The following is an 18,213-nucleotide window of genomic DNA, read 5'->3' as shown; positions in this document are numbered from 1 at the left end:
ATGGTTGGGAGTATTTGCTATTGGAGTGGGGAGAAATAGCTCTCTCAAGGCCGGGTGTAACGTAGAATTCATTTTTTCAAGGTATCTTGGGCTGAGTTTTCGCCTAGACTGCTTCGTTACATTGTTTAGAATCATTCCTGTCACCATTCCTCAGCTACTGATGTTGAATTGATGAGATACCAGTAATTTTTATTTTCTAACTAATGGCGTTGGCATCCAGAATTATCTTTATGGGACTTGAATTATCTCCACCGGTTCTACCTTTACTACTTCTTACAAAATGTATTGAATATTTGAAGCATTAGCATCAGATTGCCTTACCCAAACCAGAGTTCACAGATGTGTATTGGTTTTTAGCTTGAATGCTAATGTTCAGATAAATACTGTCATAGAAGAAAGATGACAAGATTGTTTTTCTGCTTTTGCTAAATAACTTACATCAGTGGGAAAAATTCCCCAAGTGTCATACAATGCTGTCTGTTTATCAGATAGTTTATATATCTGTTACCAGGTATAATATTGTTTGAGAGCCCATGTATGTTGTTAATGTGACCACGAAACAGATAGGCACAGTCCCTACCCTGGTGGAACTTACAGTCTAATGAGGGATATACAGGGTGTCCATAAGTCTAGAGACATTGGTGTATGTATATAAGATCATCAAGAACATCTACAATCTGTAAAAAAAAAAAAAAAAACACCTCTATTAAGGCTTTATGGGGCTTCCCTGGTGGCGCAGTGGTTGAGGGTCCACCTGCCGATGCAGGGGACACGGGTTCGTGCCCCGGTCCGGGAGGATCCCACATGCCGCGGAGCGGCTGGGCCCGTGAGCTATGGCCGCTGAGCCTGCGCGTGCGGAGCCTGTGCTCCGCAACGGGAGAGGCCACAACAGTGAGAGGCCCGCGTACCACACACACACACAAAAAGCCTTTATGGACACCCTGAGAAAAAGTGAAGGGACAGTTTCAAAGTCATATATTTAGTCATGCGACAGTGGAAGAATGGGTACCATGAATTGTGGGGTTTGCTTGAAGAGGTGGTATCTGTGACACGTGAGTCCAGAAGGGTCAGTAGAGCTCACTCCAGAAAGAATGTTCTCATCAGAAGGCAGAGCATGTGCTGAGGCGTGGGGTCCAGAGATGCCGTCAAGAACTGAAAATACTGCGGCTAAAGCACAGGCGCTCCAGGGAGGGACTGTGGTAAAATATTTGGCTGGAGGAGAAGCAGGAGGCAGATTGGGAAAGGCCTTTTATTTATTTATTTATTATTATTATTTTTTTTGTGTGTGGTACACGGGCCTCTCACTGCCGTGGCCTCTCCCGCTGCGGAGCACAGGCTCCGGACGCGCAGGCTCAGCGGCCATGGCTCACGGGCCCAGCCGCTCCGCGGCATGTGGGATCTTCCCGGACCGGGGCACGAACCCGTGTCCCCTGCATCGGCAGGCGGACTCCCAAACACTGCACCACCAGGGAAGCCCGGGAAAGGCCTTTTAAACTTAAAGAGTTTAGAGGTCAGTGGGGAGCCTTGCAATGGCATGGCACGATGGAATTGTCATTTAGAAAGATGACTCTGGCTGTGGAATAGAGCCTGCACCCTGGCGGTGGTGTACACCGGCTGGGGGAGAGACTTGGTGAGCAGTTTCAGTCGTCTAAACCAGCAGTATGGTGGCCTGAATTGGCAAAGGAGGAATGGAGATAAGTGGGGAGAGTTGAAAAATACGAGGTGGAATGGATAGGGCTTAGTGATGAGTTTGATGTGCGAGGTGAGGGGGAATCAAGGAAGATAAGTGAGGTGCTCACCTGGGGGGAGTGGCGGACGTGCCTTGGCAGAGCTGAACATAGAGCTGTGGCGCTCAGGAGAAACATATGGGCAATGTTTAGGAATCATAAGCGTGCAGATGCTCGGGGAGTGTAAAGTAACAAGAAAACAGAATTTAGGACAGGGGGCGAACAAGGTACAGAGGGTACCGCAAAGGAAGACTCAAAGAAGGTATAATGGTACATACTGCATGGGCAGAAAGAAGGGGCCTGCCACCGGGGTCAGACGTTGCTGGGAGGTCAGGATGAGGTTGGCAAAAGTGTCCGTTGGATTTAGCAACAAGGAGGTCCTTAGTAACTTTGTTGAGGTTTTAGAGGCACGGTGGAGGTGGTGAAGTGGGCTTCAAAGTAAAGCAAAAGTGGGGATGTGAAGACAGTTGAGACGATTCTTGGAGAAATTTAGCTGTGAAGGGGAGGGGAGACGGGCGGTAGTTAGCTGGAAGGGGCTGAGGAGTTAATGGAGTGCATGTGCACATAGGTTGAGAGATGCTTGAGTCTGTTGAAATGAATATGAGAAGCGGGGACAAAATTGTAGTTGCTGGCTCAGGAGATACTAAAACATGTGAGTTCTCAGAGGAGAGGGGAAGGTAATCCGGAGGCCAAGAGAAGAAAGGGGACGCCTCTCTTCCACTGTAAGGAGTGGGGCTGAGGAAAGGATCTGGGCCGGGCTAGGTAACTAAGGAGACCTAGTGGGAAGCGGGCGAGGGATGCCCGCGGGGAGGGCTCTGTTTTTTGTGTGAAGGTGGAGGAGAGGTCCTGTGCTGCAGCTAATGGCAGAAGGGGATAGAGTCGAGGTTGGCCTTAACCTCTGTGGAGAAAGGGAGGGCTATTTTGAGAAGCAGCATCGTGGAGCCCAGAGTCTGCTGAGCGGTTTACGACAGCACCAATCCGCAGGGGTGTTTCTCCAGGCACAGCCAGTAGTCAGGAACCGTATGGTTCTGTCCCAGGTGGGCAGAGGCCAGCCGGGCAAATGAAGTAGGGATTTGGGCCAAAGAGTGGTTAAGTGGTTGGAGTGCTGTCCATCGAGTCAGCATGGGGTAGGAGAGGCTGTGAATTTGGGTGGAAGCTGGTAATTAGGAGGTAGAGGGATCGAGAGGCCAAGTGTTCAGGGAGGTAGAGGAAGAGATTGTGCGGAAGTGACTGGAAAGCCAAGAAGTTGTGGTCAGACAGCAGCAAAGCTAAACGTTATTTCAGAAGCGGAACAGTTCGGCTGGCTAGGTCTAGGATATGACCATTTGCGTGGGTGGCAGAGGCGGGCTAGATGTGAATTTCCATGGAGATGAAATAGGAAGCTAATGAACTGAGAGGCTAGAGTGATGCACGAGTCCTCGCTGCCAAGGTTGAAATCACCCCAAATTGGGCCAGCACTGGGGAAGAGCAGAGGGCTGTGACCCCTGGCTACCAAATCTTGAGCAATGAAGGCGTCTGATGCAGGGGGTCTGCAGAGGCTAGCAGTAGGATAGTCAACCGGTGTTGGCTCGTGTGTGGTTTTCTACGTGGAGATGGAGAAGAAATGGCCTAGAAGTGAAATTATTTGGAAGGAGAGAGTAGGCTTTTCCTCCTTATCTTGGTCTCTCCAGTGCTGAGCACAAAGGCTGGCGCAGAGAAGGGCTTCATCTGTTTTCAAGGAATGGATGCATGAATGAAAGTAAATTCAGGCTTCCATTTCCATATCGCTTATAGTCTGAAGCTGTCATTTTTCAGCTCTGTAGCTGCCAAGTGGTTTTTAAAGGACTCCCCAGGCCTAGGATTTCCTTAGGCACCTGTTAATGTACCAGAGCCGGAAAGAGGCAGTTTGAGATGGAGTGGAGTCAGAAGGCTGGATGGAGAACGTCTTCTGCCTCTTCTTCTTCTTCTGTCCCCACCCCATCCCAGAGGGGGTGCCTTCCATTGAGAAAGGGGCAGTTATGAAACGTGCTATAGTACATAGAGAGATGTAAAAGTGAGATACAAAAAGTTCAGAAGAGATAATCAGCTGTTCCAGGTTATACTATGAAAAAGCCTCCAAACTGACTACATTGGAAGACCCCTTTCCATCATGTTCCTTTTGACCTTGGATTTAGGCATTATTCAGTTCTCCTCCTGTTAAAAACTCTTTCTCTTCACATATGTGTCTCATTGTCTATTATTTCAGTGTATGTTAACATTTCCAATAAACGTTGGAAAAACAGGGGGATTTGATATTATAAAACATTTTGGCCATGGGCGCTTATAACCTTGTAATAAAGCTAAGCTCTGAATGTAGCCTGTAGAATTTTCACTTTTAAACAGATTTGAAATCTCAGCATTTCCTTTCTAAGCATGACTTTGCTCATGTTTGAAAAAGGTTTAGGTACAGCAAAATTAGGGTGTATTTATCTAAATTAAGTACTAGATTCTCAAGAATGGTAGGAGGTTTCCACGTGTAGTATGAATATAGAATGAAGAGTTCACCTATCCTTTTATTATTGAAAACATGCGTGGTCACATTACTTAACTAACTGTTCAGTAAGTGATTTCAGAATTTCCTCTTAATTTTAGATTTGCTCCGGCCTTTTTGTCATTTCTGTGCCTGTAAAGCCATGATAAAGAGCTATTGTCTGTGGTACAGACAAACAGAACTTGTCCTGGCTACCTTTTCCAACTGAAGGTCGTGTCCACTAACTCTTACTTTAATGAAAATTAATGACGTTATCTCAGAGATTTCCTGATGCCAGTAAAGAGTTTGAATTACAGATGCCTTAGAAAATATGCCATGCTACCGCCGCTAAGCACTTGGTCGTTTTCACTTTTTTCACTTCACTATCAAAGCTTCAGCACTGCAGAAACCTGAATACCACAGTTTTATCCACTATAGAGGATTTGCTGTTTAAGTCTAGAGCATCACCATTGGCCTATAATGTCCCCAGTTTGTAATCCGTTTAATGTTGCATGACTCCATACTGCCTTTCAAGGCATTGTGAATGAAAATTAAACGCGACAGAAAAGCAGAGACAAAGAGGAAATCTGGGTAAGAAGGATTTATAAGCCGGTTCATATGGCTGATACCCCACTGAAAGTTATGAAGAAGATAATCTAAGCTTTTTCCTTCTCCGGCTGTAGTTCTCATGAACATCCTATAGGTTTGCAGCTTCTAAAATTAAAAATATAGCCAACTTCTAAGAGCAGAAATAAAAATGCACTTAACAAAGCCCATGTATTTAGTTTATTAGTGTGTGGTGGGTTGGAGAGAGCCCAAACCATAGGGCTAAATATACTGCAGTTGATAAATGTGACAGATATTCTGCAAACAAGAAGTATAGAACAATTTGCTTCTGTTCAGCAACTAAATCACACAGTAGAGAAATTTTGTACAGCCTGGGGTTGTCTGAATAGAGGCACCATGGCCAGACTCATCCTTACCGTGCCATACCAGGTAAAAAAAAAAAGGGGCTCCCTTCTTGGTACACACACCTCACCTTTTGTGCTTGCACTGAAAGGTGGCATCGGATAGCGTTTGGTCACTAAAGAAGGCTCACAGGACCCACGGTAAACATTGCTTACAAATCTACAGTCTCTTACAGGCAAAGATTACAAGAAGGCAACAGCGTTACAGTATGCCTCCACAGCCACCAGCTACCTCAACAGCAGGGGGACCCGAGGGGCCAGTGTAATTATTTGTCCCTTCCCCGCAAAAATCTCCTTTTCCCGTACACCATTATGTTATTTTTCACGTAGGTTGGAGGCCAGGTCTCTGTTATTTCAGAATTCAAAACATCTTGAGGATGGAGGCAAAGTCGTTTTCTCCACTTACATGGTTTGATGGGTATCGGTGCCCCAAGAGAGGGGTCCGGTAACAGGAGGCATCTCTCTCCCAGGGGGAGCACTGTAGTCCTGTTCGAAATGTGTCCAGTACCCACGAGTTGCTCGCTAAGGGAAAGGAGGGTGGGTTCTCAGTCGTGCTGCTGAGGCTGTTAAGGAGGACCTTGTAGGTTCCATTCTCGGGTTATCGGTGGTTCCATTTCTAGTTGATATCCTCTTTTCTCCTGGAATTGGATTCCCTTGATGTATTCTTTTTGCAATAGGCGGTCTTTTCCATCGGTTTCTCTTTTCTCACTCAAAGCAAATTCTACCTTGCCAGGTAGTCCTCGCCCAGCTCCTAATTCTCCTAAGATTCTTTTATTTCAAGCAGTCCCATGCTCTTTGGCCCACCAGACATGTTGTTGCCAATGTGTACTAACGTCTTTACTATAACTAGGAAATACAATTGAGATACAGAAATGTTGAGTCTCCCAGGCAAACATCATAGGAATAGTAGTCACTCCTAAGTGAACTTTGGTTCGGGTATGCCACAGAAATACCTATAGCCGTCCACAGCAGATTTCTGGCTTTTCAATCTCAGGGAAGTAGGCCCACCAAATTCAACTTAGCTTTTCCTCAATGATACAAGCATCCCGATTTGTAGCTTTCCTCACACACTAACACTAGCTTTTTTTTTTTTTTAAACACAGAATATTGTGACAGATGAGGCATATGCCATATAAACTTTCTACCACATACCCAATACCTTTTGTAATCCTTCATCATCACAATTAATGACCATGCCGTGTTCATTCAGATTATTATAAATCAGTGTTCTCCAGATATGACTGGGTAAATATTCCCACAGGGTACTTTCCAGAGGAGGTGCTTAATGACAGATGCATCCTGTGAAACAAGCGCCAAAAGCCATAACCACTTTAGTACCGCTCCATGGAGTCTCGGTCACAGTCAGGACTCCCACCTCTTCACCCAGTGTGTTCGATAGATTGGCCAGCTGTCCCGCTCAGTTCTTGGCTTTTTAAAAGGGCATCTGAGTCGTAGCCAAGGGAGCATGTTATTCTCTTATTTTAAGCCTCTTTCTAGGCACCAGCATTATGTTAGATTTTCCCTTTTTAACACGCATTTGGTGGCTTTCTTCCCTTCGGCAACAATCTTATCTTTCTTCCTTATTGCTAAATTTTCATCCGAACTCTCTCCCCCAACAAAGAGTATATCCCCTGGGTTCAGCCACTGGCCTAGTCCATATTTAGCTGGTAGCAAGATAAGACATGCCTGGGCTTCCCCTTTGCCTTCCCCTTCTCTTCCCAATTTTTGATAAGGGGTCACATTGGTTCCATACAGGAAAATGGGACTGTCCTGTCCACTAGGCAACAAAACATGTGTGACGGTCAGCCCCAGTTAGGCGAGGTGTGAGAAAGGGGTAATCTAGTCCATCAGTCCCTGTGGAATTCTTGCACTTACCTTTCAACTAGGTAAGGTCTTGTGCACTTACCTTTCAACTAGGTAAGGTCTTGTGCATTTACCTTTCAACTAGGTAAGGTACTGTTTGGGGATATTACCAGCCCTTGAGACTCTTAATTGTAGCCCCAGTCCAGGGACTACTAGTATGGCACTGAAAAAGAAAATTGTGGTAAAGTAGAGAACACCTGTAAGTTCCCCCACTTGAATTATCTTTTTAATTGTAATTGGTCTCTCAGGTGTCGCCCATTTATCAAAAAGTGCTAGTTCCCAGGTTCCTTTAGTTAGAACTCTACCTGCAGGCCAGAGAGGGTGAAGCTCAATGGAAGAAGGTTCTGAACTTATTTGAGCTTTTGCTCCTGCAACCAAGGAATTGAATTTTTAGCAGACTTGCCATCCGTTCGCTATCCCCTTCTAATCCATTCCGTTAGCTCCTGGAGTTCAGGTTCTACCATTTCCAGTTTCCAGTAGAAAGTTGTATTACTGATAACGAATTTCAAAGCCTGCGCTACTTCAAACCAAGGGTAGCTTGGCAACTAGCATCAATGGTTTATTTTCATCCCTTTTTTTAGAATCATCTTTTTTTCCTTTTAAAATAATGCCTTCCCCGTATTTTCAGCTAAGAATGAGTTGGGGTCTTCTGAACAATCTCCGTTCTGGCACCGATCGCTCCGGGGATGATAGTTAAGCTCAATAGCTGACGAGGACTCACAGAACCCAAATGACAGTCCTTACAAATCTACAGTTCATGACTGTAGAAAGGAAAAGCCTGCAGTACAGCAACAGCATTAAAACAAGGATATGCGTCACAACCACAGGATGCCTTCCAGCATGGGGTCTGGAGAGGCCAAGTACAAGCTCCAAGTGCCCTCTCTGTACCGGGGCCATAGCAGGATGCACTTTATCTCTTGGATCAAGAGCCACCAATGTGAGCACACACCACTTTAGAAACCAGGGAGCTCTAATTGGAGTCTCAGCCAGGATTGCGTTTAGCTGCTGGTAATCTGGACGTCTTCTTCTTACGTAGCCAGTCCCAAACCCAGTGGCCTCCCTGAGACCAGGTCAAAATGGCTAATGTTATTGCTAGCAGCAAACAACTGTGATAACCTCTAACTCATGGCTACCCATAAACACACTGAGTCACTTCTTTTCCTTGCTTTGATCGAAGGGTCTACCTTGTGTGGCTGTTTTAGCAAAACATCTCTTGCCAACTTCAGCACCTCTGGGGTTAACCCTCACAGCAAAGATAACTACAGCAAAGTGCTTGACTTTCTTGCTGGGCAAAGATTTGCTTGGAAGGTCCTTCAGCCTGAAGTGTAAGCTGCCTGTAGAATGATGTGATGTCCACAACAGCCTCCTCTTTCCGCAGACGCCTTCTGCTGCCTGGGCCAAAAAGTCAGCAGACACATAGGAGTTATCCCACCCTTAGCCGCCCGCCCCTGTCTGTGCCTGTACTAATTAGGTTACAGGATTGTTTATATTGTTAACCTGGGGTATCCAGGTTGACCCATGGGATGAGCCCGGGGTTGTGTGGGCACCATCGGGCTTATTCTAGCCAACATTTTGGTGCTTCTTTTTTCTCCCAGTATTATTGCTAGTAGAGAATGCGGGGTGGTTTTCTTTTTCTGTACAGCCTGTAAGGACACCTTCTGCCGCCCGCCTTTCTGCTTTTCAGTACATACCTCCGTGTGTCCTGCCGTAATACCCAGAGCAGGTCTCCTCCTGTCCAGTCTCAGTTTTCCCGACTGCAAAACGATTCTGAAGGTGCTTTTGAGTTCTCAAAGCCTAGGATTCTGTAAAAGACCAAAAAAAAAAAAAAAAAAAAAATCCATCTGAGCTCCTCACTTGTGGCGTATGAGGAAAAGAACAGAGTTAGCATTTGAACCTGGGATGTCAGAGAGGATGAGTAGGCACACCCAGCACCTCGGGAATCATCCACCCCATCCCATCCCATCTCCCTTTCGTGCTTTTCGTGCTTAGCAGAGAGGATCCTGGAGAGCCGGTCGTTTTTTGTCTTGTCCCCCCTCTTTCACCCCACACCCCGATGCATGAGGGGCACCACCACATGCTCTCTATTCTTCAGTGGCGTCAAAACCTAGAGCACCTTCTACTGTCAAAATAATTTTTGAAAGAGAGGGTCTATTAGAACATACTTGGGTTTTTATATAACTTTAAAATGTATTCCCTAGTGAATACACTAAAGGAGAGAGAGATTTTCTCCTAAATGGAAATTCCTCGCTTGAGGTAAAAGGGTAGTTTTACAAAATTGTGTCTGCTGGTCGCTTGTTGAGGCTTCTAGAAGCAGCTAATCATTAGGCTTAATGTTTCATCAAAGAATCGCAATGTATTCTTTAAGATGCTCGTCTTGAACAGTTAAGTGTATGTTTGTGGGGCAATTACATCGTCCCTATTGATTTTCTCACCTCTTTTCAAGTCCATAGTATCGGCTATATACACCTAAATAGGAGTCTTTTACAAATTGTGGCATGATAGTGAAATTCTGTTTGATATGTTTGTTTTGGGAAAATGAGCTCTCCAGTCTTCTGTGATGGACCATTCTTGTGTTTAACCACATTTGGTTTTAGCAGAGCGCACTGCACAGTATTTCTCTCCCAACTATGTCACCTCCCGCTCCTGTTATTTCAGAGCAATTGCTTTGCGCCCCTCTGGAGCTATTTATGCTCCCAATTTCCTATTCTGTGTGTTACCCATTCACCTGTGTGGAGAGACGAGTAGGCCCAATAACAAATTCATGCCATTTTGCTGTTGGTTATTTGTTTCCATCACACGGGGAAATTAGACTCTTCATACAAAAGTGAGTCTAAGAATTCTCACTTGTTAGTTCTTCTATCCTTGGATATAAAGCAAAAAATGTATAATGATTACAGCAAAGTAACAGAAAGAAAATACGAGAAAAACTTCAAACCACCCGTCACTTCCTTCAATATATAAAGAAACACGTTGGGAATATTGGTGTTCGGAGGAAATCTGCTCCTCTCTTCTGCTAATGTGGATGGGGTGCTGCATCCCTAAACGTTCTCATTACCTACACCTGAAAACGTGTCCTCAGAGAAAGTCAGGCACACAGCAGAGAGGATTGGAAGTTGGAGACTTCTGTCTCTGCATGTCTCTCTGGTCTCCCATACAGTCCCCACTCGGCCTTCCCCTCCTCCTGTCCCCCTGCCCGCTTGTGTTGTTATGTTTTTAAATTCTTTATTCTTTTTCCTTCCTACCTCCCTTTCAAATCGAGTTACATTCCTTTCTGCCACTTGAAACAAAGTCTTGGCTTCAATGTAAAGAAGTCATTCCTTTATCTTTCGAGTATTTTTAAGCAAAAGGAGTGGGGGCTTGGCTTTGATAGGATGAGTGCTGGCCAGGGTATTTTAAGAAAACTGGTCCATGGAAACAGAGAGGTTTACTCACTGGGATGAAAGACAAAGGAAAAAAAAAAAAACCTCCTGCTTCCACCCCAGGTCTCCTTCATGCTTCCAGGGAAACTTCAAAAGGTTACTATTTTCCTTTTTGAAAAGAGGAAAACATGCACTACGGAGGTATTAACCTACATAGGTATTAACCACCATTTTGGGGGTTCGTCCTTAGCATTTAATTAGAAGTAGCCACAAATAGTAACAAGTAAAATGCTTTAAAGCCTTAAATTTGCATCTGTTTAGTATGGGGCAAGCTGTTTACTGATTGGGATGGTGGTGTTTATCTACAGTTACATTTATAATTGTGTTGCCTCCCCCCCCCCATATGTGAGAGATTTATTTAATTACCATTGATTCTTACTCTCAAAGGACTGAGAATTCAGATCAGAGCTTGGATGTATAAGGTGTTATAAAAGCAATGTTGTTCCGTTTCCAATTTGGCTAATAAATTGGCTTTACAGAAAAGCATCTTTCTGTGACACTTGGCAGTAAACCTTACGATTTGCTGATGTTGGGCAGTGTTGAGGCTTCACTTTTGATAAATGTTTGTCTTTCAGTATATGATTAAATACCACCTCAGATCACGGGAACCTCCACCCCCCCAAAAAAACTTATAAAGTTCTTAGCGGACTTGAAAAGTACGTTGTAGACTGTAATTTGAAGGTGAAAGGAGAAATAAGTGAGCCTTGTATCTGAAAACTGGATAGATGATGCATTTATTTTAGTTTGCCTATAGAAAATTTTAGTGAAGTTGATTATTTTTTCACCTAGTGTTAATGTAGCAGAGAGATTAGGAGGTGACTGATATTTCAAGGAGGAAAACGCTTAATGATGATAAATGCATAGCTGGAAATAAGAGTTTACACAACCCTAACCATGCAGATTAATCAAACTGACCTTCTCTAGTACTAATACGAGAAGGTATTCTCAGAAACTCTTCGAAAATCTCTAGTAAAACAGTTTTTTTTCTTTCTAATTCAGGTGGAAATGACTCTTTTCCTGTAGAACACTCTAGGTCCCCTTAACGCTCAAATATTTCCTAATAGTTTAGGAATGGGAACTGTCTCTTCATCCACATCTTCACCCAGTGCCAGTGGGAGTTAAGGACAGTCTCAGAGCTTGAGTACTCATCACACTTACCAAACTTAGAGCTGAGGGGTGAAAAGAGGGTAGGGTTCGGGTTTGCTGTTTACTAAAGGGCACAAGCCAATCCTACCAGGATTGTCAAAAAGGAAAACAGTGAAAGAAGGCTTTTCCCCTTTGAATCACCTGTGATTTTATGTGGCTCTTGCAGTGGATCTCTTGAGCCTGTCAGCTGCCTGCGATGCCCTGGACCAGCACAACCTCAAGCAAAATGACCAGCCCATGGACATCCTGCAGATCATTAATTGTTTGACCACTATTTATGATCGCCTGCAGCAAGAGCACAACAATCTGGTCAACGTCCCTCTCTGTGTGGATATGTGTCTCAATTGGCTGCTGAATGTATATGACACGTACGTATAGCAGGCTTTCTCCAGACTATACCACTGGACACTTAGTCTACAGAACGGTGACGGTGTAATTAGCATCACAGCAGGGCTCCAGTCTAGAAATATGGTACTCAGGAGGAAGATTTCATGAAGCCATGTGACCTGACGCTATCCCCGTGATTAATCATTTTTGCTTTTTTTTTTTTTTTTTTTTTTTTTTTTTGCGGTACGCGGGCCTCTCACTGTTGTGGCCTCTCCCGTTGCGGAGCACAGGCTCCGGACGCGCGTGCCCAGCGGCCATGGCTCACGGGCCCAGCCGCTCCGCGGCATGTGGGATCCTCCCGGACCGGGGCATGAACCTGCGTCCCCCGCATCGGCAGGTGGACTCTCAACCACTGCGCCACCAGGGAAGCCATCATTTTTGCATTTAATGGAACTGAAAAATACTTTGATAAGCTAGGAGGTAAGAACTAGAATGTAGAATGCTCTCATTAGATTAGAAAACAAACCAAACCCTGAGATACTCATTTTTCATATAGTAGGATGAGTCAGTGTGTAGCCATTAGTTCTTTCCCTTTCTTGCCTGTGAATTTTGAATTCCTCCGTCCTCTTCCGGGGTGGCTCCCTCTCACCGGCAGAAAGGGGTGTGCTCCTGGAGATGCTGACACACCTGTCACCAGCTCTGAATAGTGTTAGCTGATACTCGAGAGATTTTTTGCAGAAGAGTGTAAATTGATAAGCCAAAAAAAGAAAAAAGCCCTAGTGCAGCAAATCCAGATCCTCAAACTGGGGAAGTCTTTTTTTTTTTTTTTAAATAAGGATTTACGAAGTTTCACTTTGGCACCTCCATTCATCCCTCTCTCTTAGAAAACACTCGTTTCTTTTGGATTGCACATAGGAGAACTCCCCACTTTTGTCTTGAGCTTAATGAAGACAATTGAGGAAGGTAGCAGAAGGAATTGGTCTTAATTTCAACTGAATTCTTCTTAGACATCAAAATTACTATACGCCTGATTTCACATGTCAACAAGAACGTATTCGGCATTTGGAAATCTGGGAAGGTCTTCTGAAAGGAGTTGCGTAGCAACTATTTGCTTTTGCCTTTGGTGTAGATTTCTACCACCTCCTGGATATAAATGTATACCTTTTTTTCTTTGTTATTTTGATAAGGTATTGCTTTTTAAGTTCCAAGATCACCTGGCTGTTGAATTCTCATCATTATCTACCAAGCCCTTGATCCTGTTGGATTTTAATTACGGATTATCCTTAGATTTGCTTTGATAAGGGTTTCTATTCAGGTCTTCCCTCAAATATATTTTGGCCCCATTCTCTTTGCAGATGACGTACGAGTGGATTCTGAGTATATAACTTCCCTTCTCTATGCCTGAAAATTATCTGGGGACAACTTTAACTCCTCGAAGACCTGAGTCACTATATAAAGTTTCTTAAACTTTGATTTGCCGTTTTAAAGAGGGAAAAAGATAAAATCTTCCAATGATAGTACTTTTGTTAACGTAGTAGGACCCGGGATTTCTGCTTGACTAATGGATTTAGTGAATTGTACCAGTTGAAAGCTGAGCATATCGCTCACCAAAAATAACCACTCTTGGGACCTGTCCTTTGCAGTTATTCTACAGACTCTTTTTTAACTGACATATATGGTTTAGTTGTTTTTCATAACAAAATAAAAGCTGAAAATCATCAAAAGACATTTTCTACAAAATGAAAGACTTTTCATTCTTTTAAGTTCTTCCCATGGGCAAAATGAACTTGTTAATAAATTTGTCACGTGGAATGGTTTCTATGTAAAGTGAAAGCATACCTATGTTAAAACACTGCTATAGCAATAGGTTATTTTTAAATTGCTCTTTCAGATCATCTATTCAAATGCTCCCTAATAGACTGTATCATATGTTTCTTGTAGGGAGAAACGTTCATATTTTATACTGTGTGTCTTGTGACCTGAAGTGATTAATTTTCTTCTCAATAAGGGGCAATCTGATGAATGTCTAAATGAGCGTTAAGAGAGCAGAGCAGTTAGTTGCTGGTATTTTTTGGCTTCAATAACTGAAGTAGGGGATTTTCTTAGTACATAGTAGTAATTCTTCCCCTTATGGACATAAACCCAGGTGGCTCTCCATAGATGAATAAAAGGATATTCTTCTTATTTTTATGTAGAGAAACTCTTACCATTCAAGGAAGGGCTTTTAAGAATTGAAAACTTGGTAAGTGTTCACTGGTCGCGTTGGTCAAATTTCCATCGCGTTCTGGTTCATCAGCCAGATAGAGAATGAACTCAGAAACATTCTTAATGATCTTAATAAAACAATGGTCAGTAGCGTTTCCATATCCAAGGTTTTTTCTCTTATCTAAGAAGTGTTTATCGTTCAGTAAAGTGTCAGTAATTGTTTTCTGCTTTGATTATTCATAACAGGGGGCGAACAGGGAGGATCCGGGTCCTGTCTTTTAAAACTGGCATCATTTCTCTGTGTAAAGCACATTTGGAAGACAAGTACAGATGTAAGTCATGTATATGAACTCAGTATTCTTTTATTAATGTTGGCTAATTACCCCAGTTTTAGATGGGGAATAACATGGTGTTCTTATTTGACAGCAGGTTCCTCATGTGAGATGTAGAACTACTTTCAGACTGTCATAAAATGTGATGTGTGCCGCTCCATGTCAGATGTTAAATTGTAGTTATTTAAATAGAGAATGAGGATTAACTTCTCCAGCCCGAGTATTATTTTACATTACATTGACTGTGTCTGAGTAAAACACATGTTCCTCGGGGATAAAGTCCGATTTCCTAACCCCTTTGTCTAAGTCAGGAAAATAAATGTGAAGGTTTAATCTGTGCACTTGCCTCGTCTTTGGATGAAACCTTGTTTATTTTATAATCATCTTACTGTGAGTTGTACTGACATACCCAATTCTGTGATGTGATTAACATTTTATTATTTGAGAGACAGCTTGCCATTTCTTACAGGGTAAATAACACCTTAAAGAATTTCCCTTTGATTAGCTATTGGGCTCTTCTGCTCAAAATTTGTAAATCCAAATTAAAAGCGAATGCTAGAGGAGGGACAGTGGAGATGACTAAGTAACCATTCATTCCCATTGTGAAGGAATGTACTTGTTTTTCCCCTTTAAATGCTCGTGAGAAATCTTTTCGGTAGGAATATTAAACAAACCTAGTGTATCTTGTCTTTTCTCTTTTCCCCTAAGGCCTAGCCACACAGGGATGTAGAGATGTGCTGAGCTTAAGGACGGGCAGGAGATAAAAGAGACTGAATTCCTCCAAAGCCACGCTGTGTCCTACTGCTCATTTCCCCCCTAGGAGTAAATTTCCACAAAATACACAAGCTCTTTTAGCTCTCACTTTTATGTAGTTTCCACTTGAGTTTTCTCATCCTAAGAACCCAAGAAAAAAGAACAGAACAGCTTTTGTTAGCCATTTGAAAATGTGTTTTGGATAAAACAGAATATTTCTGTGGGCTTTCGTCCTTTATGTATCGTAGTTACTTGTGATAGGTATGGTACCAGCACATCGTGATACTAACTTGATTCATCAAGGAAGCTTCCAGTTTGTGTTTCAAATAACTACTGAGAGGGAACAGGTTTGAGGTTGGCGAAACAAAAATGTTAACTTCAAGTGGGGCTATTTGAAGATAATTCATAATTCTGAACTTACGTGTGTGTACTGGAGAGACGAGAAAATGCTGTGAGAGCTCAGTGTTGTTACTGCCATCTTAAATATCTCGTTAAAACATTTAATGTCTTAGAGTTTTAAAGTGTGCTTATGAGTAGGAAAATATTCCGTGGATTTACTTTTTGGGCAACTTTTATTTGAATACAAGGTAGGATTAAAATAATTTTATTTCTGAGAACAAAACATGTTGCAAGTGTTTGGCGTATTCATTCATTCCTTGAATGCACGTATATTGGGCACCTGCTATCCTCCACCTGCTGCTCTCCTACTGCACACATTTCTGGCACACAGTTGACCAAGATACGGTCCCAACCTTGAGGGGATATCATTCCTCAGCCAAAAAGACACATATTAAATCAGTGACAGTGTAAAGTGATATGAGCTAATTACGAATATGTACAGCATCCTGTGGGAACATGTACGAGAAACTCAGTGATCGTATGACTTCATAAAGAAGGCCCAATTTTGATATATTTTGGAAGCTGCTGTCCAAAGGGGGATGGTGCTTTGGGCCCGTTCTGTGTTTCTTAAGGCTGAAACATTTATTTTATGATGGTGGTCACGTCATATATATAAAATATTTTCTAAAGTATTATGTTCTGGCTTAGGAAAAACTCACATGTCAGAACTGTACGTAAGCTCTCGTTACTTGCAGGGCTGTAGTTTATTTAAAAGTTGTCACACTTCATATATACACAGTGATGATTAACTTGATCCATAAAAATAATAAATGTGCAGATTAGTGTACAGTAGAAGTACACGGTGGGAATATTGGCTACTCTTGCGAATTGGTGCTGGAGTTGAGCTGGTCCTTAGATTCTGCTAACATCTACTTCGTTCTGCTTTTGGATGGTTGCAATTCTCTTTTTTCCTTTTGTAGACCTTTTCAAGCAAGTGGCCAGTTCAACTGGATTTTGTGACCAGCGCAGACTGGGCCTCCTTCTGCATGATTCTATCCAAATCCCAAGACAGTTGGGTGAAGTCGCATCCTTTGGGGGCAGTAACATTGAGCCGAGTGTCAGGAGCTGCTTCCAATTTGTAAGTTATTCACCTTCTCAAGTAACATACTTATTCTTCTGTATTTTAGAAATTAATATAAAACCCCACAGAACTGTAGTTTCTCATGTTAGCTCTTCCATAGGCAGGTGGGTAAGGGATTTTTGATATTTGAAACCTCTGTAGGCAGTGGCTTCTGGAACTGTGGGTTTGGGGAGAGAGGACAGTGCAAAGGAAGGGAAAGAAAGCTGCGTCTGCAGCCAGAACCCCGCAGTTCCTGAGATGTTGGGAGGGAAGGGAGTCTGCATGGTTTAGCGAGGGAGGAAATAAATCCCCAGCCAGAGAAATCCTTTGTAAAAAAGAAAATGACCTTTGTCTGTGAGTATCTTAGTCTTAGTTTTTTTTTTCTAACCTAATTCTGTCATCGTAGCCTTCTTTTCAGTAGCTGTTGGTAAATAGTTGACACAGCTATCTTTTTTTAAAAAAATAAATTCATTTATTTATTTTTGGCAGCATTGGGTCTTTGTTGCTACGCGCGGGCTTCAGTAGTTGTGGCTCACGGGCTCTAGAGCGCAGGCTTAGTAGTTGTGGTGCATGGGCTTAGTTGCTCTGTGGCATGTGGGATCCTCCCAGACCAGGGCTCGAACTCGTGTCCCCTGCATTGGCAGGCGTATTCTTAACCAGTGCCGCCACCGGGGAAGTCCCTAAAGTTTTCCTTTTGTAACTTTGACATTCCTCTACTGTTCCAAGGCCTGGATGGTGACTTCCCATAGGCTTACAACCAGGTCGGAGGTTTGTACTCTCTGCTAATGTCTGTCACTAGCTCCACACACTCCTGTCCATTCTCCTTCGTCTCCTGCTGCCCCAGTGCCTTTTCCACACCATAATCGGTGTCCCCAGAAATACCCTCTTCCTCCCAAGTGCCTCAGCACTCCGTTGATAGCCATTTAGTTTGTTTCTCTTTCTTGGTAAGATAGATAAGGCTGCAGTGAACATCTTTATGTAGTTAGCTCTTTTCTTTGACACAAGTTTTTCCCTTAGGATAAATTCTCAGAAATGGGATTACCAGATATAAACAGTTTTGTGGCTTTTTTGATACATATTACCAGATGGCTTTTTGTCAAAAGTTGTTTGTAGTACCACCAGCACTGAAGGAATGAGATATTTGGAGTGTTACATTATTCACAGTGTTCTTATGTTGTTTTTCAAATGGTAAGAACCATTTTTCTTGTATGGGGTTTCTCGATCCGTCCATGGTAATCTCATTACCGATAGAACTAGGTGTACAAATACCTGGGTTAGACCTGTATGTAGTCTGACCACAGACTAGGATAAAACCATAGAAGGCCTTCTGGGCAGAACATTTTGAATATTTAGCTTTTTAGAGCACTTTTAGCATTCATTTAATAGTTCACTGGGCAGAGTAAATAAATGCACACATAATAAGGCCACTTAATGTAGCATTGGGTATACTGTTTGGATCGTTTTGCCAAAATTATGGCAAATTGGCTGTAAAAGTAAAACAGATGTGGAGAAATAAATGCATTTTT

General features: G+C 43.0%; 1 protein-coding gene across 4 annotated transcripts in view; it reads left to right on the top strand.

The window, feature by feature from the left end:
* DMD (dystrophin) overlaps positions 1-18,213 on the top strand; it is a gene marked incomplete at its 5' end in the record, with an annotated part of 2,126,456 nt that overhangs the window by 2,011,777 nt on the left and 96,466 nt on the right. For all 4 annotated transcript variants that reach the window (XM_082864911.1, XM_082864912.1, XM_082864913.1 and 1 more), the window contains 3 exons: positions 11,778-11,979; positions 14,390-14,475; positions 16,548-16,705. In XM_082864911.1, the coding sequence (XP_082721037.1) occupies positions 11,778-11,979; positions 14,390-14,475; positions 16,548-16,705 (446 nt within the window). The remainder of the gene's footprint in view (positions 1-11,777; positions 11,980-14,389; positions 14,476-16,547; positions 16,706-18,213) is intronic.

The sequence above is a fragment of the Leucopleurus acutus genome (assembly GCF_964270905.1).
Source record: "Leucopleurus acutus genome assembly, chromosome: X".
Classification (NCBI taxonomy): Eukaryota; Metazoa; Chordata; class Mammalia; order Artiodactyla; family Delphinidae; genus Leucopleurus; species Leucopleurus acutus.
The sequence above is the reverse complement of the archived record's forward strand: the minus strand, read 5'-3'. Positions and strand labels throughout refer to the sequence as shown.